Source organism: Neoarius graeffei, chromosome 11, assembly GCF_027579695.1.
Source record: "Neoarius graeffei isolate fNeoGra1 chromosome 11, fNeoGra1.pri, whole genome shotgun sequence".
Taxonomy (NCBI): domain Eukaryota; kingdom Metazoa; phylum Chordata; class Actinopteri; order Siluriformes; family Ariidae; genus Neoarius; species Neoarius graeffei.
The window spans coordinates 46,565,404-46,592,421 of NC_083579.1; the positions used below are offsets into that span (position 1 = coordinate 46,565,404).

The following is a 27,018-nucleotide window of genomic DNA, read 5'->3' on the forward strand; positions in this document are numbered from 1 at the left end:
ACAGACGCTCTCCATCCAATCTGGCTGAGCTTGAGCTATTTTGCAAAGAAGAATGGGCAAAAATTTCAGTATCTAGATGTGCAAAGCTGGTAGAGACATACCACAAAAGACTTGCAGCTGTAATTGCAACAAAAGGTGGCTCTACAAAGTATTGACGCAGGGGGGCTGAATACTAATGCACATCACAATTTTCAGATTTTTATTTGTTTAAAATTTTGAAAACATTTATCATTTTCGTTTCACTTCACAATTATGTGCTACTCTGTGTTGGTCTGTCACATAAAATCTCAATAAAAAAAAACTTTTAAGTTCGTGGTTGTAAGGTGGAAAAATGTGAAAAAGTTCAAGGGGTATGAATACTTTTGCAAGGCACTGTATATGGTTAGGCTCTGCCCCACTGGATACGCCATTACTGCATACTTAAAGCATATATACAGAACCATGGCCTCACTTTTTGTTTATAAATGCCTTGAGACCTCAAGAATGGCATAGGAATAGTTTTAAGCATTAACAATAAGTCTAATATTGTAATTTTTACGATTAAAGTGATTCATATACGTAGTAGTCTGAGTGAATGACCTTAACGTCCGTGACATCACAGTAGGAAGTCTATCGGTCTCCTCGCCATTTCCACTATACTAAAACACAGAGTTAACTGCAACTCCAATCCTCCATTTTGAGCTAATTTATCACCATGCCACATAGATGTGCTGCTGGTGGGTACAGCAACATGACAAAAGGTGTATTTACGTTGCACTCATGGCCCAAGAATGTTCAAACTGCAAAGATTTGGACGCGTTTTGAGAGAAGTTCACAGGCACATTGGGCACCTACGAAGTGGTCTCTCCTCTGCTCTGCACATTTTACTGAAGACTCGTACGAGACCTCTGATCTGTTGAGGAGTGTTGGCTATAAGCCCATATTGAAACAGGATGCAATACCAACAATTAAATAAAACTACAAGAAAAGGAAAGTAAGTTCAGTTACACCAGTTCTTACGGAGTGTGAGCCGAGGGTTGTTGCTAAAACCTGGGACGGAACGGGACGTGACGTATTATCGCTCGGGTAGTGACCTCCCTGCAGTTGTCGCTAAAACCAGTGATGTCCCATCCCGGGTTTTAGTAATTGCCTGAGCCGAGCAGTAATGGCGGAGTACTCCGTATGGAGAAACTGGAGAATGAGTGAACCAGCCGTCTGATTTCTCCACTGGATATGCTTGCCTCAGCAGCAATATCTTGCCCTTACGTGGAAGAAGCGAATGAACAGAGAACTGAACAAACAACTGAAAGTCAGATTGTTTCAAAACAATCGGCCACAAGATCGCCTTCAAAAAGTGAGAACAAAGCGCCGACTCTCATTTGGATACAAAACAACAAAAACAACACTCGTTGTTTACCTTCATTTAGATTAATACATGTAACTTGTATTGTGTGTTTAAGTTGCCGGTATAAGATTATTTAATTTGCTTCAGAATGTGATTGTCTCAGTTCATCTGATTATTTAATTAGCCTTTTACGTTTTATCAGTGAAAATGCATGCATGTACATGTATGTTGCATAAGTTATAACACCTATCCTGTTTTAATGAGCGTCAACCCACAATCAATGAAGTCAAATCAGTCTTAGTTGAGCAAGTTGGTAACGGTATTTCTTACTTTCACCATAAATTTTTATTGATATGACTTTGGTCTATAGCTGTCAAAGCCCTCGGCCTTAAAACCGGTTACCGTTTTGATGTCATGCACTCAGGGCTGGCTGGCTCAGCAGGGCAGCTTGAATGCCAACTTTGCGGTCGATTTTAACTCTCAAAAATATATTTTTTAATTCCCATTTATGCAGCATACAAGAGTCAAGGATGGAGATACTATCCACTCAGACATTTATTTAAAAATCAAGGTTCTGTGCATATCTTTTAAGATGTACCCTTAATAGTACAACCCCAGCAATGTTACCTTTATTTCTGAGACTTGCACAGCAAGTCCTTTATAGTAGAGTGTCATAGCATCCATATTTTAATTAATGTTTTTGGAATTAATTTTAACAAATGATGGCGTTTAAGAAAACACAAAAGTTAAACATTTTAGTGTACGTATTGAGTCACAAAAAGTGAGAACCTCATAAGTTTGCATAAATCAACATGCTTAGTTAAAACCTGAGAGCAAATATAGACTCTAAGCTTCAAATTGCACTGGTAAACTTTATTTTAGTTTTAAATGTTACAGCCTACTAGTAATTCATTGCAGGCATTTTTGAAATTGATGTCCAGACAGGTGACAAATTAAAGGGAAAAAAAAACAGTAACTCTGTTGTGCTGTGGAATAGATTTTGCTGGCATGGTTTGGATCTTATCCTCTTACAAGGAAGAGTCCCTGCAAATCAATACAAAGTTATTCTCGCTCAACATTATCCTATGATGAAACTTTTCTATCCTGATGAGTATAAGAATAAAGTAAATTATATGCTATGGTCTTTACTGTCTCCAGATCTCAACCTAATTGGACACCTATGGGAGATTTTGAATCAACATGTTAGATCACTCCACCATCCTTCCAAAAGATATTCCTTCACTTGATGTTTTGATGATGAGACCTGTCAAGGCAGAATCTGTGCTATTTTTACCTGTCTGGATGTTTGCAGTGCATGGGACTATATATTATCTGTAGATGATATACTATACTCATATGCAGTATACGATCAAGAGTCTATGGAGTCTAGCCATTGGGACATTTCTTAAAATGTCTCACATTGTAATAAAAGTGTGTCATGTAGTATTGAATGGTTTGTAATATGCATAATCATAAAGTTGACTTGGACTGTTGACTTTGACAAAAACACTAACACAATATGAAATCCACTGTTGAGCATTAGTCTGATGGAGTGAGCAGCTGTCAAGCCCTAAGACACTCCCACCTCCCATTGAACCTATCAGCATTCTACATCTCCAGGCTTATAATTATCACCCCATTTAACGACTCATTAGCCTGTGTATTTATACTCCCTGTATCCCACTGTATACTTTATAAGTCTTGCTATTCCCATGCACAATTTGAATTTGTGTAACCTTTATTACTGTATAGCTTGATTTTTAACATCTCCCTATCATTTTGCCTTAAAACATTCCCTGAACTAATCCCTCTACTGCTCCTGACTTTCTGTCCATAGTGGATTTTGATGCTGTTTCCAACTAAAATGTGCATGCATTTCTGTAACATATGAGCCCATATAAACAACAAAGCTCAAAAAAGAAGCCATTTAATCCATTTTAGTCAGTGTGTGTGTGAAAATGCATGGCAGAAGCATAAACAACATTACTATTACGAAATACAGCATTCATAAAATTGAGTTAATTGTATCCTTTTTTCTGGTAACCACAGCTCATAGTGTCTCACCTGTAGATGATGCAGGCACTATTGCGGCACGTGTCACAGTTGGCTGTATCCTGCCCTGTTCGGTATGATATTCGGCTGCAAAAAAAAAATAAAATAAATAAATAAAATGTGAAAGATCTGCCCTTTCATTCTAACAGTATGCCTATTGACATAAAGAGAGGATATTATATAGTGGTGCGAAGATATTAAGTTTATGTTTGAGTGGTGAACATATTTCATGAGTGAGTGAAGTGAACAAGTGAAATATTTTTCAACACAAGAAAATAAACTTCATATCTTCGCACCACCGTGTAATGTTCTTATTATATAGACACATCCACAAGAATAAATATGCAAGTTAATCAAAATAATTTTAATTTTGAACAGATTCACTATTTTGACAATGTGCATCAAGTCAGTGGGAAAACACTGAGAGTGACGTCATCGGAGTGAAATATCAGGAATTATTATACATACAGGACACTTTTTTCATGGAATAAAAACATTTATTTTTTTCACGGTACAGTTTCCATCAAATCCTGCGCTCTGATTGGCTGGCGAGCAGGTCCATATCCTATTATACGGACCCTGGTTACGGACCTCTGGCGACTCACTCGTTCACAACAACAACAAACATAGTAGCAATTTTTGTCAACATTTATTTTCACATTTCTCAGGAGAATAGCATTAATTTTACAGCATGGATAGCGATAACGACAGTCTTCACAGTGAAAGCGAGTTTTACTACCCTGAGGAAGACAAAATAAAAGAAAACATTTCAGGAGAAAGCTAAAAACCTGTAACTTGCTAACGCCGAGCAAAAACATGGCTGAATCCTGAATGACTCAATTTTGTATAAATAGGGGACTACATGGGCGGCAAAATGTAGTTTTTTTCCTGCCATGGAAGTTCGCTTGTATACTGAGGAGGAAGCCATTTTAATTACAGCCGTGAATGAGGGTTCAAAATGGCGTCTCGGCTCGGTTTTCCTTTTCGGGCGCTCTCGTTTTCTGTTAGAATTTGGTAAAGAAAAAAATTAATATATTATTTACCAGCTTGGTCGGTCCGTATTGTGAAATACTGTGACCTCGGCCTTGAATACTGACCTCGGCCCAGAGGGCCTCACTCAGTACTTTCAAGACCTTGGTCACGGTGTTTCACAATACGGACCTCCCAGCTGGTAAATAACATATGTATTCTAGTCCCTTCTAGTGGGTTTCATTCATTTGGTTTGATAGCATGCAATATTTTTAGCACATCGCTTATCCTACATGTATTACGTCACTCTACCCAATGGAGAATGAGCATGCAATATGGCTTATGATATTGCATGGTTGTCAAGACAACATGATGTCACATGGCAATGACGCCACACAGAGCTGATGCAAATATCCAATGAGAAAGTTTTCTGCTATGCATGCGCAGAAGCATTTCTTGTTCACCAGGAAAGAGAAAGACAGGTTGAACACCTGAAAGTCATCTTCAACTCATTCAATATCATGCTTGCTGAATGGAATATATCTGATATACCACTCAACACCAGCCAGTATTATTTAAATATATCACTCAGATCCGCAATGTATTTTGTATGAAAAAATGCGAGTTTTTCAATACAAGAAGATAAACTTCATATCTTCAAGCCAATATGTGATTTTCTTTTTATTATATTGACACACTCACAAATAAAAAGTACGCAAGTTAATCAGAACAATTCATCGATATCTTCACAAGTGACATTGAAAAAAAATATGTCACTCGATGTCCAGGATGTAGTTCAGATGAAAAATATGAGTGGTGTAAAAAATTATAGCATGTGATTTAATCATTGTTCTTAAAGAGGACATTTGGTTCAACTTGAGTAACTGTTTTATCCTGCTCAGGCAGTGCATACAAATCCTATTGCAGGAACACTGGGCACACAGCAGGAATACACCCTGGACAGAAGACCAGTCTATGCCATGACACACACATGCATGTTTACTCATTTACACCCAGAGGTAATTTAGACTAGCCAGTCCACCACTCAGCATGTTACTGGGAGGTCTGAGGAAACTGGAGAACTCAGAGGAAAGTGATGTAGACACATGAAAAACGGTGAATAGAAAATAACACTGTGAGTTAGCAATGCTGATGGCTGCAACCACACTTATTGCACTGAAGGTCAACACTCACATAATGAAATATAGGCACAAAATGTTTGATCATGTATGAGTCCAGTATCATGCTTATTTAATCGCAGTCATATTTGTGAAAATGCCCCAATAGCAACATCCTCAACCGTGGACATTTGTGGCATGTGACGCAAGTCCACACTGCCATATACGGTAAATAAACAGACAACAGACAACAAACGTAGGAGAGTGTAGGATAGTGGAAGTAACAGCTCTTTTACAGTATATTGTTGATGATGATTAGCCATCAGTGAGTTACAACAAGGGGTCTTGATGCAGTGAAGACAATGAAACATACTTTATCTACAATACAGAAACACTTTTCCCAGTTGAAACAATACCTGCTCTCCATTGCAACCCTACTCCAAGGTAACTAACGTAGCTAGTGAATGCACTACATTTAAAATCAACTAGCTGACGTTTGTCAGTAAATCTGCTGAACCTGTCCAAACTACAAACATGGATTACACTTCCCACAACTTACAGCGCCCTTTGTCTCCCAACTATTGAGATCAGCTGTCACTCATTATTCCAATTAGTCCCCCTGCCTATATAAACTCACTCCACTTCAATGTGAAGTATTGTTCTGCCTTCTACAGTTCATAACAAGCCTTGTTATTTTCTGACTCTTGCTTCCCTGGTTTCCATTTATGCTCTTTGTCTATTCCCTTTAATAGTTGTTTGCCGATCACCTGACCCTCGCTAGTTCTACAACTCTGATTCTTGTCTCATGTTTTGGCTCTGACGCTGTCTACTCCTTGTTGCTCTTCTGCGATTATATCCGTAAGTGCCTGCACCGTGACAACGTTATAAAGCACGACTCTAGTATTCTACATGCAGGAACGTGTACAAGTGCACTGTTCATATCCACTAGGTAAATAGAGCTAGAAATGTTCTATGATGCCCCTGATTGCTTAATACTGTACTAAGAATCTGCAGGAGCGCAGCATCCAAGATCTTCTCAGGATTATGGATAGGTATCACGTATCCAGTGTTTTCATGACAGCTCCTTGGCTATGGCTCTGCTGATGCGAATATGCACAACAAGGAATTTAGCTACATATCACCCTGACCAAGTTATTGCAGTTTGATGTATTATTTGTGTGCTGCCATGACAGGAGATTCTCATTTCTTTTGAGAAAATAATGCTCAGCACCCAGAAGCTATGCAGTTATGCCTTTTCATTAAAGCTTAATGAAAACTTAATTGCATCACTTTATTTGTCAGTGCACCAGAGCATCATGGTGGTCATTGATATTCTGTACATAGTACCATGTAAAATAGCTGGTGGTCTTGTATGTGCCACATCACATATGGTACTCCACATTTGCTTAGCATAGATGCAGATTCTCTGATATATGAAGAATTTAAATGTAAATGGTCCATATTTAAATGTAAGCAAATTTGCGACACTGACCATGTATACTGCTTTGAACAAAAGGCGAGATTTTCCTCGTGCCTAATCTCTTCTGTTGAAGCATGTGTTCAGATGCCATGCTGATGGAGTTGATCTAAAATGAATAAGGTTTTGCACAAACTTGTGGGGTCCATGCCAGCTCAAGTGCACACTGTCTTTAAAGCAAAAAGGGGATGCACCAAATACTAAGAAACTCTGAAATTCATGTAAGCACTTCAGAGATTCTACTTTTCACTCATGTTGTTAAATTAGAAAATAATGTAAAATAGAAGTATTTTGACTAGTGGTGTCAGACTTTTAGACCCCACTGTATACAAATAGGATGTGCACCTGTGCCTTTTTTTTTTTTGCCCACCTATGGCATCAGGGGTCTGCATTGTGAATATGATCATGCAAGAAGGAAGCAGGACGGTTTTAGTTTCAAAAGGATGAGCGGTTAGATATGCAGCTTGTGTGCACAAGTGACCAGTCACACATGAGACTTGAAGATAAAGAAAGACCATGTTCATAAACGTATCTGTGATTTTCTGCACAGTAACTGCATGGTCAGAGTCACAGTGATTTAAATTAGGTTACTAACTGGTTTTATAGTATAAACAAAAATAATATCAGATTGAGATTATTAAAGAACGGTCCTGTGCACGTCTTGAGTGATGTAGCTGAGGTTGAGGAACTGTCAGAGCTAGTATTTTCAAATATTAATATTTTTAGCACAAAACAGATCTAAACAGATGTAGATACAGATGCAGATATTTATGTTGCATTGCACCCCTAATGTAAAGTATGAAGGGTCCCCCCCCCCCCCAATCTAGAGTGTATGCTCAATTTATTTATAGTATTTGCTGACTTCCAGATTTCAGTCTTAAGGGCACCAAACCATTCATATTCTTCAACAATTAATAAGACATCTAATAAGAACTGTGCAAACCTATACCAGAAAGAAGACATCATATTACCATAATGCAGCCACTATTTGATCAAAATCCTTATTTCTGCACCATGGCTGTATGCAGTAGAATTTTTCACAAGGACACTAACAAGTTGAGGCCAAAACACATGCATGCATATATGACCATATGTGTAAAAAAAAACAAACTTTTGGGCTTCTCTTTAGAACCCAATATGCAAAACAACTTTCTTTAGTACCTTTTTGAATAGGAACTGCTAAGTGCTCAATCTGTTAAAGTACGAGAAAAACATCCTGCTAAATTAATTTAGCACTCTTGGGGTTGTGACATTTTTGGATGTACTATCTGTGTTTACAGAGTGGCTCTTGTCTTTTCACTACACTTTGCTGCAGGGAGCTGGCACAACATCTTGTGCTAACTGTAGGCTTTAGCTTAGTTCACACTGGGAGAGGCTTTTTGGAGTGGAGCCCCGGGTTTATGGTAGGGGAGCATGACACCATGCTTCTACATTAACCTGTGAAAAACACCCTGGCAGCTACAGCCTGCCTTACATTACACACTGCATTAAAATATGTTCATGTTGCTTTACAGTGGAACCATGCAGTGTTTCAGTATGCTGCTGAGATATGGAGCATGGTGGCATTATTTTCACGATTTGCTTGTGTTAACATGAAAAACAACAATGGCTTGAAAAAAACCCATAATGCTAATACAAATATGTGGCACCTGTTTCGCTGTACAAAATTACCTGAAAATCAACATTCACTCAGTATTTATTAAACTACCTATAATCAGGGCCTGAAATTTACTCCACCTATCACTTCAGAAATCCAATCAATGATGGTAACTGAGTAAACATTTTGGTGCAAGATGCATGTGGCTCACTGTACCATTCCCCCCCCCCCCCCCATTTTTTTTTGTCTTCAGAGTTTTTTCTTATAAACCTGACACACATTCTAGATAACACTGACACAACTTATAAATCAGGTAAAATTTGTTGTCATCTTTCTTTAGTGTTTTGAGACAGAATGAGCTGGAAAATAGAAATGCATTTTGACAGTCATGATCATTGCCTGATATCAAAATTCAATGCCAGTGAGAATGAAGTAATGACTGCTGATTGGGGTTAGGTTGCACATGCAAAATGTACTGATATCAAATGAAAGAAACGTGTTGTCTTATTGTGAAAAAAATAGTATATATCATAGGGCATTAGAACCACCCTGCCTTCATATTTATTATTTATTTTATCTTGACACCCTGTAGGCATATTGGCCTGTCAGTTGCCAACCTCTTATGAGGCTGGCTGCATCTATTGAGAGCACACGTCATCTACTGACAGCTTGCTAGGCCTGTCGCAGCTTCCCAGACAAACAACCATTCAAACACACATTTACACCCATGGGCAATTTAGAGTAGACAGTTAACCTAACTGCATGTCTTTGGACTGTGGGGGTGTGGCAGCGGGGGCGTGGCCAAGCGTCGGTCTGTGAATGGAGGGCGGAGTCAGGGAAGGTAAGTGGTGGAATCATTGCACCTGATGGGAATTAACCTGTGTTTGTGTGTCTTCCCCAGTGACCGCGCCCTTTAAAAAGAAAGAGAGAGAGCAGAGAAAGGGAGCTCTCTCCCCAACCAGAACACGTGGTGTGTGGCTGGGAGATTGGGAAAAGCTGAAAAGCTAAAAATAAAAGGAGCTTTGTGAACTCAGTTCTGGCCTGCCATGCTTCTGTGCTCCACCCACCTGGTCAGATACAACAGTAGTGCCAAAACCCGGGAAGGAGTGCAGAAGGGAACGGCCACATGGAGTCCTCCCCCTTCAAGGACCTGGTCCATGGCCCAACAGAGCCAGCACCAGGCGCTGATTGCCCTCCGGAAGGAGCAGGAACAACGGTTCGAAGCCCTGGTGCTGGCGCAACAGGAAGATCGCCAGGCATTCCGGCACCTGCTCGTGTCAGCGGGGGCCCTGATCACCACCGCCGCGGACCCTCCCCACCTCACCCTAATGAAGATGGGTCCGCATGATGACCCCGAAGCCTTCCTCGCTCTTTTTGAGCACGCAGCAGAGGCATGGGGTTGGCCAGTGGAACAGCGCGCAGCGCGCCTCCTCCCCCTGCTAATGGGCGAGGCGCAGCTGGCCACGCTACAGCTCCCCACCGACAGCCAGCTGGTCTACGCGGACCTCTGCAGGGCCGTACTCCAACGCGTTGGTCGCACCCTGGAACAGCAATGGCAGCGCTTCTTCTGTTCCTTGTCCTTGCCCCATTCCCCCACCGCGGAGGCGGGGGCCGGCTCCACCCCAGCCAGCCCGCCGCACCCGCGGTGTCCTACCATTTCCTACTTCCTTGTCTGTGTCTTCCCCCACCCTCAGGTGAGTGATCTCCGGAACACCGGTGCAGGGAGAGAGCCTGAGACGGTATGCTGGTGCTGCAGAGAACCGGGGCACCTCCAGCATCAGTGCTCGGCGATGGAGGTGGGCGCGGTGGTCCGGATCCCCAACAAGCCAGGGACCGCCCTTGATCGGGCCAGAGCGTATCGCATACCGGTGAATATCCAAGGGGATACGTATCAGGCTTTGGTGGACTCCGGCTGTAATCAGACCTCAATCCACCAAAGCCTGGTGCAAGATGAGACATTGGGAAGAACACAGTTGGTGAAGGTGTTGTGTATGCACGGGGATGTTCACAACTACCCTTTAGTGTCGGTCCACATTCTATTTCAAGGGGAAAGATTTAGAGTAAAGGCAGCGGTTAATCCTCACCTTACCCACTTGATAATTTTGGGGAGCAATTGGCCGGGATTTCGGGAATTAATGACGCATTTAGTGAAGAGTGGGGCCTGCCATAGTTCAGCAGGGGGAGGTCCCAGAGTGGCATTGGCAGGAGCAGCTGTCACAGAGCCGTCTACGTCATTACCACATCAGAATGAGGAGCAGCAGGCTCCTCCTCCCTCTCTCAGGGATTCCCTCACGGATATCCTGTTAGAGCAGTCATGAGACGAGACTCTGCGGCATGCGTTTGACCAAGTGAGAGTAATCAATGGTCAAACTCTCCAGCCAAACGCCACCCCATCCTTCCCCTATTTTTCCATTATTAAGGATAGATTATACCAAGTGACGCAGGACACTCAGACTAAGGAACAAATAACACAGCTTTTAATCCCAAAGAGCTGCCGGGAATTTATATTCCAGGCAGCTCACTTTAATCCCATGGCTGGACACTTGGGGCAGGATAAGAAACTAGCCCAAATAATGGCCCGGTTCTATTGGCCAGGGATTCACGCCGATGTCTGTAGGTGGTGTATGGCATGCCGCAAATGCCAGTTAGTAAATCCCGCGGCCATTCCAAAAGCGCCTTTGCGCCCTCTGCCGTTAATCGAGACCCTGTTCGAAAGAATTGGGATGGATCTCGTCAGGCCATTAGATTAGATAAAACTTTATTGATCCCTTTGGGAAGGTTCCCTCAGGGAAATTAAGATTCCAGCAGCATCATTACAGATAAACAGAGAAAAGAAATGGAGAAAAACTTCTAGATAAATTAAAATAAATTAAGTATTTACATATACAAATATAAAAGAATAAGATATGGGGAAGAGAGGAAGGGGGAAAGGGGGAGAAGTGGAGTTAGGGTGTGTGTGTGTGGTGGGGGAGCCAGAAAGATATTGCATTTTATATTGCACATTGTCCGGTATTGCTTATTGTTAGGCTAAGCTAGGCTACTGCTCCTTCCCGTCCTCTGATTGGTCAACACAAGGATATTGCTTTATTTTAGTTCTGGTGGACTAGGCAATGCGATATCCAGAAGCAGTGCCTCTTCACAATATCTCAGCACGTAGTATTGCAGAAGCACTTTTCAGCGTCATCTCCCGGGTCGGAATCCCCAAAGAGATTCTGACTGATCAAGGCACTATGTTTATGTCACGCACACTGTGCAAACTGTATGGGTTACTGGGAATTAAGCCTATCCACACCAGTGTTTATCACCCACAAATGGATGGCTTAGTCGAACGGTTTAATCGCACCCTCAAAAACATAATTAGAAAATTTTTAAACCAAGACGCACGCAACTGGGATAAATGGCTCGAGCCCCTGTTATTTGTGGTGCGAGAGGTCCCACAAGCCTCCACGGGGTTCTCCCCATTCGAATTATTATATGGGCATAAGCTGTGTGGCATTCTGGATGTGCTACAGGAAAATTGGGAGGAGGGACCTTCAACCAGTAAAAATGAAATTCAATACATTATTGACCTGCGCACCAAACTCCACACACTCACGCACCTAACCCTGGAAAATTTGCGGCAGGCCCAAGAACGTCAAGTCTGTCTGTACGACAGGGGCTCGTGCCTTAGGGAATTCACACCGGGAGATAAAGTACTCGTGTTGTTGCCCACGTCAAGCTCCACACTGATCGCCAGGTGGCAAGGACCCTTTGAGGTCACACAGCGAGTCGGGGACATCGACTATGAGGTGAGGTGAACGGACAGGGGTGGGGTGTTACAGATTTACCACCTCAGTCTACTAAAACTTTGGAACAAGGAGGTCCTCATGGCGTTGGTGTTGGTGGTTCCAGAGAAGGCGGAGCTGGGGCCGAAGGTTCAAAAAAGAAAATTCACATCACCCACTGCTCCGGTCCCCTGTGGAGACCACTTCTCCCCGACCCAGCTCACGGAGGTCGCCCAGTTGCAAACAGAATTTTCTGACATGTTCTCACCACTGCCCGGCCGCACCCACTTCATAGAACACCACATTGAGACGCCCCCGGGGTAGTAGTGCGCAGCCACCCTTACAGACTGCCCGAACACAAAAAAAAGGTGGTTCGGGAAGAACTCGAGGCCATGCTTGAAATGGGCATCTTCGAGGAGTCCCACAGTGACTGGAGCAGCCCGGTGGTCTTGGTTCCCAAGGCCAACGGGTCGGTCCGGTTCTGTGTGGACTATAGAAAAGTCAACATGGTGTCTAAATTTGACGCGTACTCAATGCCTCGTATTGACAAGTTGCTCGATCGACTAGGCACGGCTCATTTTTATTCGACACTGGGTTTGACAAAGGGATATTGGCAGATCCCCTTGACTCCGCTATCCCGAGAGAAAATGGCCTTTTCCACACCGTTTGGCTTACACCAGTTCGTCACACTTCCTTTTGGGCTGTTTGGGGCGCCCACTACGTTCCAGCGGCTTATGGATAGGGTCCTCTGCCCCCACGCCACCTACGCGGCCGCCTACTTGGACGACATTATTATTTACAGTAATGACTGGCCGCGGCACTTGGAACACCTAAGGGCCGTCCTTAGGTCGCTGAAGTGAGCGGGTCTCACAGCCAACCCGAAGAAGTGTGCGATTGGGCAGGTGGAAGTACGGTATCTGGTTTACCACTTGGGCAAGGGGCAGGTGCGTCCCCAAATTAATAAGACAGCAGCGATTGTGGCCTGCCCGAGGCCCAAGACCAAAAAGGGGGTGAGACAGTTCCTGGGGCTGGCTGGCTACTATCGTAGGTTTATACCTAATTATTCGGATGTCACTAGCCTGCTGACTGATCTCATTAAAAAGGGAGCACCAGATCCGGTCCAGTGGACAGAGCAATGCCAGCGGGCTTTCTCTGAGGTAAAGGCTGCACTGTGTGGGGGACACTGTTACACTCCCCTGACTTTTCTCTCCCCTTTATTTTGCAGACGGACATGTCGGACAGAGGGCTGGGGGCTGTTCTGTCCCAGGAGGTGGAGGGAGTTGACCGTCCAGTGCTGTACATCAGCCGGAAGCTGTCGGTGCGTGAGGGCAGCTACAGCACAATCAAAAAGGAGTGCCTCGCCATCAAGTGGATGGTCCTCGCCCTCCACTACTACCTGCTGGGGCGCCCTTTCACCCTCTGTTCGGACCACGCGCCCCTGCAGTGACTCCACCGCATGAAGGATACCAAAGCGCGGATCACTCGTTGGTATCTGGCACTCCAGCCGTTTAAGTTCAAGGTGGTCCACAGGCCAGGGGCGCAGATGGTCGTAGCGGATTTCCTGTCACGTCAAAGGGGGGGGGTCGGCTACAGGCTGGACAGCTCCCCGGCCTGAGTCGGGTAGTGGGGGTATGTGGCAGTGGGGGCGTGGCCAAGCATCAGTCTGTGAATGGAGGGCAGAGTCAGGGAAGGTAAGTGGTGGAATCATTGCACCTGATGGGAATTAACTTGTTTGTGTGTCTTCCCCAGTGACCGTGCCCTTTAAAAGGAGAGAGAGAGAGCAGAGAAAGGGATCTCTCTCCCCAACCAGAACACCTGTGCGTGTGTGGCTGGGAGATTGGAAAAAGCTGAAAAGCTAAAAATAAAAGGAGTTTTGTGAACGCAGTTCTGGCCTGCCGTGCTTCTGTGCTCTACCCACCTGGTCAGATACAACAGGGGTAAACCAGAACACCCAGAGGAAACCCACACACACACACGGAGAACATGCAAATTCCACACAGAAAGGCCCCCATCAACTGCCGGGCTCAAACCCAGAAGCTTCTTGCTGTGAGGCAACAGCTTTAACCACTGCTTTCATATATCCCAGCTTTATGCTAGCTTCATACTTTGTTGATCCCAAGCTGTATGGTAGCTTTTGAACTATGTATACTCAAGCTTTATGCTAGCTCTTTGAATTGTTTACATAAATACTATGTACTTGAAATTCACTATATGGCCAAAAGTATGTGGACACCTGGCCATCACACCTATATGCGTCTGGTGAACATCTCATTCTGAAACCACGGGCATTAATATAGAGTTGATCCTGCCTTTCCTGCTGGAACAGCTACCAGTCTTCTGAGAAGGCTTTCCACTACATCGTGGAATGTTGCTATGGGGATTTGTGTTCATTTAGCCAGACGAGCATTAATGAGTTCAGGCACCGATGTCAAGTGAGGAGGTTTGGCATGTATTCAGTGTTCCAATTCAACCCAAAGGTGGTAATTGAGGTTGAGGTCAGGGCTCTGTGCAGCCCACTTGAATTCTTCCACAACAACCTTGGCAAACCATGGCTTGATGGACCTCACTTTATGCACAGGGCATTGTTATGCTGAAACAGGTTTGGACTAGGCCCCTTTGTTTCAATGATGGAAAATCATAATATACAAAGACATCCTAGACAATCATGCACCTCCAAATTTGTGGCATGTCTTGGGAAAGACCCATATATGAGGTTCATATTCAGGTATCTGCATACTTTTGGCCATATAATATAGTGAACTGATATTATAGTTGCACTCTGTTAATAGCAGATTATTAATTGTGATAACTGTGCACTTTATTGCTGCCAGGAAATTGTAGTAGTGTGTGCCTTTACTTTTGAAAATCATGCCATTTCTCTTGTGTGTGTCCTGCTCAGATAGGAAGAAAGGGAAGATGCGTATAGTATTTTTGTTTGTTCTTGTTTGGTGTTAAACTTTAAAAAAAAAAACTCAGTTAGCAATCTGTTTACTATTTTGCCATTACTCACCCTAATACTAACTGTCCAGCTTCTTTTTCTGTATGTTTCAAAACATTCATATTTAACTGATAAATCTGGTGGCTATGACCCTCACTTTCCAAGAAGCTCGACGCTAAAATGTTTTTAGAGATGAACAAAAACAGTTAACAAAAAAATAACCCTGGCTTATTGACTTTGCCCAACACTGGTAATATTCCACCCCTATTTCAAAGAGTATATTACACGGTTGCACAAATATATGAAGTTTATCTTCAAGTACACATTCATGGGTGAGCAAAGCGAACGAGTGAAAATATTTTCAACACGAGAAGATAAACTTCATATCTTTGCACCGCTATGTAATGTTCTTTTATATTATATGGACACATCCACATAATATATATAAAATATGCAAGTGTGGCAGTGAGGGTGTGGTCAAGCGTTGGCTGTGAAAGGCTAGGAGTCAGGTTGAACCAGCAGGTAACATGTGACTAGTTACACCTGTGTCTAATTACTGGCTGTCTACTAATGTGTGTCTCTCTGTGTCTTTTAGCTTGCCAGTAACAAGAGAGAGCGAGCCGAGTTCCCCCAACGTGTGTGGCATCTGCGTTATGTGTCTTAAGTGGACGCTGAAAAATGAGCATTAAAAATAAAGCACACCTTGAATTGTAGCGCCTGTCTCCAGTTCCTCATTTTCCACATTTGACATGTGTCAAGTCAGCAGGAAAACACTGGGAGTGACTGTATCGTGTTGTAGTGACTGTATTCATATCGGGAAATGTCATTCAGGTCCGTGATGTATTTCATATGAAAAATGCAAGTTTTACAACACGAGAAGTTAAACTTCACATCTTCAAGACAATGTATGATGTTCTTTCTATTATATGGACACATTCGCAAGCAAAAAGTACCAAATTTATCAAAACAATTAATCGATTTCCTCACGGGTGACATATAGAGATTTATGTCACCGTTTTGGTTCTCTGTCCCGGATGTATCTCAGATAAAAAAAAATATGAGTGGTATATTTCCCAGTAAAATACTCATGTCTATATAATATATAGGTGGTATTTAACAATTATTTGCCAAAGTTGAAGTGAATATCGGTGAATAATAACCGAGATGAAGTCAAAAGGTTATTATTCACTGATATTCACTGAGTCTGAGGCGGATAATTGTTTTAGCATCAATACACAGGTGATTTTTTTTTTAAGTTTTTTTTTTATTATTTTTTAAGTCATTTATCTCAAACTTCAAAGGTGGCATGCCAATATAATTGCGCACAGGCTTGTCTGACTTATCTACACGGACTCACATAAAATACTTTATTTTGAAATAAATAAATTATATCACAATTCAGCCTTACCTTTGAATAGTTTTAGACCAAACTTTGTTGCATCTTTAGTGCTTTTAGGAACCGCATTTTATTTCATAATTTGTAATTCTTCTTCATTTACGGTGACAAACCGATTTGCTGTCATTTTGCCAACTCACTCAAGGTGATTGGTCGAGAAATTTAGACTCTTTCACAATAATCAGTGCATGCAATTTTCTATTATCACCTGTGTATTGTTGGGACATTCCATGTCCCAACAACCTGGCTGTTGGGACATGGAATGTCACTTCGCTGGGGGGGAAAGAGCCTGAGCTTGTGCGGGAGGTTGAGAGGTACCGGCTAGAGATAGTCGGGCTCACCTCCACGCACAGCTTGGGCTCTGGAACCCAGCTCCTCGAGAGGGGCTGGACTTTCCACTTCTCTGGAGTCGCCCGTGGTGAGCGACGGCGGGCTGGTGTGGGCTTGCTTATAGCTCCCCAGCTCAGCCGCCATGTGTTGGAGTTTACCCCAGTGAACGAGAGGGTCGCCTCTCTGCGCCTTCGGATTGGGGAGAGGGCTCTTGCTGTTGTTTGTGCCTACGGGCCAAATAGCAGTATAGAGTATCCGGCCTTCTTGGAGTCCCTGGGAGAGGTACAGAGGGGTGCTCAGACTGGGGACTCCATTGTGCTACTGGGGGACTTCAATGCTCACGTGGGCGACGACAGTGACAACTGGAGGGGCGTAGTTGGGAGGAACGGCCTCCCCGATCTCAACCCGAGTGGTGTTTTGTTATTGGACTTCTGTGCTAGTCACGGTTTGTCCATAACGAACACCATGTTTGAGCATAGGGGTGTCCATAAGTGCACGTGGCACCAGGACACCTTAGGTCGGAGGTCGATGATCGACTTTGTAGTCGTTTCATCTGATCTCCGGCCCTATGTCTTGGACACTCGGGTGAAGAGAGGGGCTGAGCTGTCAACTGATCACCACCTGGTGGTGAGTTGGATCCGCTGGCGGAGGAGGAAGCTGGACAGACCTGGCAGGCCCAAACGTATGGCGAGGGTCTGCTGGGAACATCTGGCCGAGCACTCTGTTGGGGAGGTCTTTAACTCCCACCTCCGGGAGAGCTTTTCCCAGCTTCCGAGGGAGGCGGGGGACATTGAGTCTGAGTGGATCATGTTCTCTACCTCCATTGTGGACGCAGCTGTTCGGAGCTGTGGCCGCAAGGTCTCCGGTGCCTGTCGTGGCGGCAATCCCCGAACCCGGTGGTGGACACCGGAAGTAAGGGATGCCGTCAAGCTGAAGAAGGAGTCTTATCGGGCCATGTTGACCTCCAGGACTCCTGAGGCAGCTGACGGGTATCGGCAGGCCAGGCGTGCTGCAGCTCGGGCAGTTGCGGAGGCAAAAACTCGGAACTGGGAGGAGTTCGGGGAGGCCATGGAGAAGGACTATCGGTCGGCCTTGAAGAAATTCTGGCAAACCGTCCGGCGCCTCAGGAGGGGGAAGCAGTACTCTGCCAACACTGTTTACAGTGTGGGTGGGGAGCTGTTGACCTCGACTGGGGACATTGTCGGGCAGTGGAAGGAATACTTTGAGGATCTCCTCAATCCCACCATCATGTCTTCCACTGAGGAGACTGAGGCTGATGACTCAGAGGTGGACTCGTCCATTACCCAAGCCGAAGTCACTGAGGTGGTTTGCAAGCTCCTCGGTGGCAAGGCACCGGGGGTGGATGAGATCCGCCCTGAGTATCTCAAGTCTCTGGATGTTGTGGGGCTGTCTTGGTTGACACACCTCTGCAACATCATGTGGCGGTCGGGGACAGTGCCTCTGGAGTGGCAGACTGGGGTGGTGGTCCCTCTTTTTAAGAAAGGGGACCGGAGAGTGTGCTCCAATTATAGGGGAATCACACTTCTCAGCCTCCCAGGGAAGGTTTACTCCAGGGTACTGGAGAGGAGAATTCGACCAATAGTCGAACCTTGGATCCAGGAGGAACAATGCGGTTTTCGTCCTGGTCACGGAACACTGGACCAGCTCTATACCCTTCATAGGGTGCTCGAGGGTTCATGGGAGTTTGCCCAACCAGTCCACATGTGCTTTGTGGATCTGGAGAAGGCATTCGACCGTGTCCCCTGTGGTATTCTGTGGGGGGTGCTTCGGGAGTATGGGGTTCGGGGCTCTTTGCTAAGGGCTGTCCGGTCCCTGTACGAACGGAGCAGGAGTCTGGTTCGCATTGCCGGCAGTAAGTCAGACCTGTTCCCAGTGCATGTTGGACTCCGGCAGGGCTGCCCTTTGTCACCGGTTCTGTTCATAATTTTTATGGACAGAATTTCTAGGCGCAGCCAGGGGCCAGAAGGAATCCTGTTTGGGAACCACAGGATTTCATCTCTGCTTTTTGCGGATGATGTTGTCCTGTTGGCTTCTTCAAACCAGGACCTTCAGCATGCACTGGGGCGGTTTGCAGTCGAGTGTGAAGCGGCTGGGATGAGAATCAGCACCTCCAAGTCCGAGGCCATGGTTCTTGACCGGAAAAGGGTGGCTTGCCCTCTCCAGGTTGGTGGAGAAGTCCTGCCTCAAGTGGAGGAGTTTAAGTATCTTGGGATCTTGTTCACGAGTGAGGGAAGGATGGAGTGTGAGATCGACAGGTGGATCGGTGCAGCCTCCGCAGTGATGCGGTCGCTTTACCGGTCCGTCGTGGTGAAGAAGGAGCTGAGCCAAAAGGCGAAGCTCTCAATTTACCGGTCGATCTACGTTCCGACTCTCACCTATGGTCATGAGCTTTGGGTAATGACCGAAAGAACAAGATCGCGGATACAAGCGGCAGAAATGAGTTTCCTTCGCAGGGTGGCTGGGCGCTCCCTTAGAGATAGGGTGAGAAGCGCAGTCACTCGGGAGGAGCTCGGAGTAGAGCCGCTGCTCCTCCACATCGAGAGGAATCAGCTGAGGTGGCTCGGGCATCTTTTTCGGATGCCTCCTGGACGCCTCCCTGGGGAGGTGTTCCAGGCATGTCCCCCCAGGAGGAGGCCCCGGGGAAGACCCAGGACACGCTGGAGGGACTATGTCTCTCGGCTGGCCTGGGAACGCCTTGGTGTTCTTCCCGAGGAGCTGGCCGAGGTGTCTGGGGAAAGGGAAGTTTGGGCTTCCATGCTTAGACTGCTGCCTCCGCGACCCGGTCCCGGATAAGCGGAAGAAGACGAGACGAGACGAGACCTGTATATTTATACTCAAATCATATCCCAGCAGAAGCACACCCTCCTTTCAAATATACAGTACCAGTCAAAAGTTTGGCTTTACTTATTCATTATTATGAATGAGTGTGTCCAAACTTTTGACTGGTACTGTACATCCTTGGAGTATTCTCTATGAATACATGAGAAGACACTGAAAAAAAAATACAGGCTTTCTCAAATATAGTATCCCTGCAGGGGGTTACTCTGTGGGCATTATTGTCAGTGGGCTACAGTAGTGTTTCTCAACCATGGGCTGTGCCATCTAGTGGGCCGTAACATTTTTTCAAGTTTGAAGCCAAATACTAAATAGTTTCGGATGTCGTAGTGGCCCAAATCTGGTAGCTGGTTCACCGTATACTTTTCAAGTGGAATAAATACATTTGTGGGTAAAGAAGAACAAGCCTTTATTTTTTTCATATTTAACCTGCATGTGCGTGCACACACACACACACACACACACACACACACACACACAGCGCAGAGGGCTGAATAAATAAATACATTTGTGGGTAAATTATATGGATCTGTAATGCCTACTGGAAGAGAAGAGCAGGGAGGATTGAGAATCGAGTGGCTGTGGTGTGTTTACACCTGATACTAAAACTTGTAGCATCCTAGCAACCTTCTCAAAGATGCATACAAAAAGCCCAGAAACTCCTATTTACCCGGGCAAAAACGATACAGGATTTATCTTGTAGTGTCCTAATCCCCAAATCTTTAACCCAGCCACATATAAAAAGTTGTTTGCCTCCATGCTCTTCCAGGTTTTCATCTGTCTGTCCGTGTAGAATGATGTCTGCAGCACCAGGTAGTTTGAGATGTCATGGAACTCAATGGATGGATAATTTTCCAACTCATAATGAATGAATGAATAGCTTTATTTAAACACGATAAGCTGATCAGCAGAGCTGGTGGGGTTGTGTACAGATACAAATAACTACAAATACAAAAGCATATATACAATCTTTAAAAAAACTTAAATCTGTTGATTATCTTTACAATAAGTTAATTAATAGTATGCATAACTATTGTCTTTGTATTTAGTTACAGCTACAGTAGGATCAAAATTTATTCTACTAATGTCAAATTTAGCTAGTAAATTTTTCTTTCGTAGGAAAAATCCTTCTTTGTTAGTGTGTAAGGATCTATCCCATTGAGTGGTTTCTATAGCCACTTCTTTTGAGTGTACTTCTTGATTTTAATAACTTGCTTACTTGGTTGCTGGACATAAACATGGCAATAAGTTCTTGTGTTAATTGACCAGACTCCACTTTCGGATCATTAATCCCTTTTGGCTGAGAATGCCCTGCATGCATGGCTTGGCTTCTGGCACATCTATACAGTTTTAAATACAATACCTACAATTAAAAACAGTTTGGTTTTATTGCATTTATTTAATTCCTGGACTCCCATCTGTAACAGGGAGTGATGTTGCATCCCTTTAATTCACGTTACAATAGGTTGTATCTTTTGCCAGTCTGGATAGACTGTTGAGTAATTGACATGCTAACAAGCCAGCCATCATAATAATCAGAAATTGGTTTTGGCTGCTGAATTTCTTTTTGGATACATTGTGGAATAATAGTCCTTGGAAAGTACTGTTGCAAAAAAGACTTCCATTAGCTAATGTACCCTCAAAATGAACATCATCAAGCAAAATGATTACTCCCAGAGACAGTTAAATAATGCTTCCATCTATGAGACAGTCAAAATAAAATTAAGATCATGTCTGGGTCTTTAAAGAATTAGTCTCAGGAGTGTGGCACACAGCACAAGTGCCAAATTTCTACTGTACAAATCATTTCATACTTTCTAAATAAAACAATTTAGACTAGAGATGTTTGAGACTATGGATACACTATGAATAGGTATGCTAATTCTTAACTTGCTAGAAAGTGTCATATGGCATTTGGTTGAGAATGGAGGTGTTTATCAGGACTAGGAGCCCACAGATGACTAAAACAGAAAAGGAGGTGTGTACTTTCACATGGGTGCAAGCAAATGGTTAGATTTGAAGTTCAAATAAAGACTACGTTTATTAAAATGAACATGTGGCAGTCCTTGTCAGGTGGCTGTGGCTTACATTAGGCTACTGTTTATATTTTGGAGAAACTAAACTAAATGTGTTACTCTGGTATTGCAGAGTAACACATATTGCAGGTTGGTACAAACAAAATGATAACTTTCCAAGTGGGATTAAAAACACTTGAGGGACATTAAGGTTCTGTCAGAGTCAGAAGTCACAGATCATACTGACGGTGCTGGCATTTCTACCGCTGAGTTTTTTCCAGTGTTTTACATTGTTTCTGGGGGCATAGTGGGAGGATTCATGTTTAATTAAAAAAAAAAAAAGAATACAGATATTAATAGTTGGAGCAGTGAACAGAGACAGATACACATAGAGGCATTGAGTTACACTCCTAATGTAGACTCTTAAAGATTCTATGGAAAGAGAAGTCCAACTTGGTAAGTATTATATATTGGCATTATCATGGCAGAACTGCTGGGCACTCTGCTTTTTCAGCTCTGTCCACTTTGCCTGTCACGGCTATGCTGCCATGTGTTTTAAGTCTAAATTCAATGCTCCCACACAGAATATCCCTCAGTGGTAGCTCTTTTGGCCAACTGAGACAAACAGGAGCTTTTATGTGCCCCTACTGCTCTCCTTCCCCTCATGAACACAGCTGCTTTAAAGACAGCACAAGCCTGAGTAGGGGATCAGAGGGTGTCACTCTAATAATAACTGCAGAATGGTAGGAAGGCTCTCTAACACACACACACACACACACACACACACACACACACACACACACACACACACAGGGCCATACTCCTTTGGAAGATGAAAGGCCTGCCTGATGAGGCAGTGCTAATTGAGGCTGTTTGAGTGCTGGTTTTGTGCTTCCAAGACCAGACAGAGCTTTTGCTTCTCTTCTGCTGGGGATTTAGCCAGTACTCCACTGTTTTAGTGTCTATGTTGAGCAGGTTTTGAAGCCATTAGCTGCCCTACACACAGCCCTGATAGCCCTTTAATGCTGATACTCAGGGAATTTAGTCCAGGTTCACTGCCAAGGGTGAGTAGCCAATTTAAAATACTTCAGGAAAATATATTTTTGGACAAAAGATGCACTAGGGTCCTATGCTAAACCGAGGGTGTCAAACACATGGCCCACAGGCAGAGACTAGCCCAATAAATGTTCTAATGAATATAGAATTTATATTGTAAATTTAATTTGTCTTGTGGAATATAAATCTATTGAAATATTTGAGGGGCGGCACGGTGGTGTAGTAGTTAGCACTGTCACCTCACAGCAAGAAGGTCCTGGGTTTGAGCCCAGCAGCCGACGAGGGCCTTTCTGTGTGGAGTTTGCATGTTCTCCCTGTGTCTGTGTGGATTTCCTCTGGGTGCTCCGGTTTCCTCCACAGTCCAAAGATATGCAGGTTAGACTAAAAGGTGGCTCTAAATTGATGAAATATTTAAGAAAAAGGGCTAATCTCAATTCCACTAGGGGGCAAAATAGAGCAATAAACGCTGGGTCATAAACTTAGCTACTGACAAAGGGCCAGATTTGCTAAGCAGGGAAATTTAGCATTAGGCTGCAGTAAAAAAAAAAAAAGATGGGAGTGGTCAATTCTGCGAGTGATCTACTTACAGTGCACAAATTAATGGACATGGGTGCAGTCAGTTCATTTTAATAATGGCCAATGCAATCTACCAAAAGCAGTGCAAATGAATGTAAAATCACAAAAAGGTACAGAATAACACACCTTGGCATTCAATATATTTTAATAACATCTGCCAAATAAAGTAACATGAGAGGACAAAATTTTCTTATTGCACATGCTCTCTTTTTTGTGCCTCATTCCTGAGCATTGGGACATTCCTGAGAGCACCGTGGGACGTTCGCAAGCACATACATTATATTTTGAAGAGAAAACATTAATCTGAGCAAACAAAAAATCTATTCTATTCCTGCTCAATTCTGCCTGCACACTTGCTCAATTCTGCTTGCACACTTACTCACAGTGTCTCTCTCACTCTCTCGATATCTCCCAAAATTACATGCTTTTTTTCCATTAAATAATGGCCAAAAAATGTAGTAAATTGACAACTGTAAACCTCAGTAAATCATATTGTATGATTCATTTAACTGCTCTCATCCCCCAATTTTTCCACTTTGAAAGGAAATGCCTACAAATACTGTACATATGCACTAAGGCCAGCCGCATAAATAGCTTGTCCATGCATTTCCATCACTAGCTTTTCAGTGCACATCTTTAGTAAATCATGACAGTAGATTTAACACCAAATGACAGTTTTTGCTGCTGTAAACCCTTAGTAAATCCGGCCCAAAATATGCTTAAGATACACTATATGGCCAGAAGTTTTTAGACATTTGACCATCCCACACATATGTGGGTCTTCCCCAAACTGTTGCCACAAGTTGGAAGCATACAATTGTTTAGAATGCCTTTGTTTGGTGTAGCTTTCATTTTTCTCTTCAAACATGTTCCAGCATGACAGTGCTCCTGTGCACAAATTTAGGACCCTAAACTCATGGTTTCTCAAGGTTGGTGTGGAAGAACTTCACAAAGTACAAACCTCAACCCCAGTGAACACCACTGGGATGATTGGGAATGCCAATAGCTCCCCAGGCCTCCTTGCCTGAATTCAGTGTCTGACTTCACTAATGCTCTTGTGGCTGAATTCCATAGTGATGCTCCAAAACTTAGTGACTTAATGCCTTCCCAGAATTGTGGAAGATATTATAACAGCAAAGGCAGACAAAGGGGAATGGCATGTTCAAAAAGCACATATTGGTGTGATTTATCAGGTGTCTACAAAGTTTTGGCCATATAGTATTTGTAATTCTCTGTTAACAAGCTGAAATGTCATGCTGTAACCATATATCTTTCCAAAATAATTAAATTAGAGGTTTCAAAGCAACAGGGGTGAATATCTACACAGTAATTTCAAATTTTATTTGTAAATTATTTTGCAAACTATATTGATTTTGTAATGTGAGGGTTCGATATGTGGTGGTTGGATCACTCTTTAGGAGAGAAAACAGCAGGATGGAGACGGATAACTTTCTCAAGCAGCACTTTACTTGTTCCACACTTCATAACAACTTTATTTCTTTGTTCGCACTTCTCATGTGACTGAACTAACCAATCAGAAGCTAGAACTTAACCTGAGGTAAATGTGAGGGAATCAGAAAGGCAGATTCAACAGACTATCTTAACTGACTTAAAGATGCAGTTGTAAATATTTAAACATGTAAATATGTAAATAATAAATATGTAACATAAATATATAAATAGTTAACTAATGTAAATTATAACATTGTAAATGCCTTTTTAATAAATGAACTCAAATATAAATTATATTAACTTCTGAGCCTTACAACTGTCAAATATGAATTAACTTAACTTCTTAACCTTACATTTCCTTCCCCTCCCACAAAAGAAACGTCCCCATTTCTCATAAAACAAATAAGTAAACAAGTAAATAAGCAAGTAACTGTAAACAATAACAATAAAGCAACAGTTTCACTTCAGAACATAGTCACTAAGGTATCTGGGAGGTCTAACTGGATGTCTTCCGGGGTGTAGCAAGGAACCAGAATCTTGAAGAGTGGAAGAGGGGACAGTGTCAGACTGACGTACTTGGCCAGTGGGGTGAGCAGTCCAAGACTCAGTCAGGGGAGTGTGGGATTGGATTTGGGGTTGTGGATGGCCAGTAGGAGGCGCCGATGAGGGAGCACTGCTGGGGCCAGATAAGTCGTAGTTCTTTGTAGCTGTCGACTTTGAAGGTTTAAAGGGCAAGGCACCTGACAATGCAGTCAGACGAGGGAGTTGAGGCTGCAAAGAGTCACACACAGGTGTCCTATGTCCAGGATCTGGCACAGGAGCATGGTAAGGTCTGAGACGGTTGTAGTGGACAATTTGGGACTTGTCAGATTGATCCAGGAGGTAGTGAATTTTGTACGTCACTCCAGGACAATCTGCATCAGATCCAAGGCACTCTAATATTTCAAAGGGGCCTTTCCAGTGAGGAGCAAGTTTTTGTCTTACTGTGGTGGGGTCATTTAACCATACAAGGTCTCCAGGAACATAGGGAGTGTGCTTAACACATTTGTCATACTGCTGTTTCTGCTGATTGTGGGCATAATCTCTGTTCCATGCAGCAGAACTGAAGGCTGACTGAAGTTTCTGAGTCAACTGTGCAACATAGTCAGCAGGAGAACCCGGAATAGATGAAGATGGTGTGTTGTTAGGTAACAGCACATTGGCAGGCATCCTGGCTTCATGACCATGTGTGAGGAAGAATGGTGTGAAACCTGTTGTAGAGTGAGGGCTGGTATTGTAAGCCAAAACAACTTGGTTGAGGCAGTCATCCCATTCACCAGGCTGTTGAAGAAGTGTCTTGGCTAACTGATCAATAAGCGTTCTGTTGAATCTCTCAATCATGCCGTCATACTGAGGATGATATGGGCTGGTTCGTGTTTTCCAAATGCCCAGCAGCTCACACAGATGTTTCAGCAGGTCAGACTCAAACTGCCGTCCTTGATCAGTGCGAAACATTTCTGGAATGCCATGTTCACAGATGAAATTTTCAAACAGACATTTTGCAACTACTGTGGAGCACTGGTCTGGAATGGCATAGAGGTTGACATACTTGGAAAAATAATCTTGGACAACAAGCACATACCTGTTTCCACGACTTGTGATGGGGCGCTCAAGTATGTCAGCTGTAACCTTTTGGAATGGCTCAGTAGCATCAATTGTTTTCATTGGAGCTCTTTGATGAGGTGTGGGACTTCGTCTTGCATCACATGGAGTACATTGCTTACACCACATCTTGATATCATGTGACATAAAGGGCCAGTAACACAGTTGCTGAGCAAGTTTCAGGACTTTATCAGCAGATAGATGACCAGTTACTGGATTTCCATGCAACATCTGCAGAACAGTGTCTTTTAGCACGTGAGGAACAATCACTTGATGGAGCACTGATTTTGTGGATGGGTTGAAAACTTTATGGCAGAGTACTCCATTATAAAAGGTAAGTCTGTGATACTCGTGCCATAGTGCTTTCTCAGCAGGTCTGTGTTTTTTTCATGCGCCAATATGGTGGCTTCTGACCTTTAGCTTTCCAGCTATTGACCTCTGACAGTATGGCATCTTG

The 27,018-nt window shown here is 43.5% G+C and overlaps 1 protein-coding gene across 1 annotated transcript in view; it reads right to left on the minus strand.

Moving 5' to 3' along the window:
* The window catches only part of insyn2ab (inhibitory synaptic factor 2Ab), a 69,499-nt gene that overhangs the window by 24,679 nt on the left and 17,802 nt on the right, over positions 1–27,018 (minus strand). Inside the window, exon 2 of the mRNA XM_060933019.1 lies at positions 3,389–3,463. Within this exon, the coding sequence (XP_060789002.1) occupies positions 3,389–3,463 (75 nt within the window). The remainder of the gene's footprint in view (positions 1–3,388; positions 3,464–27,018) is intronic.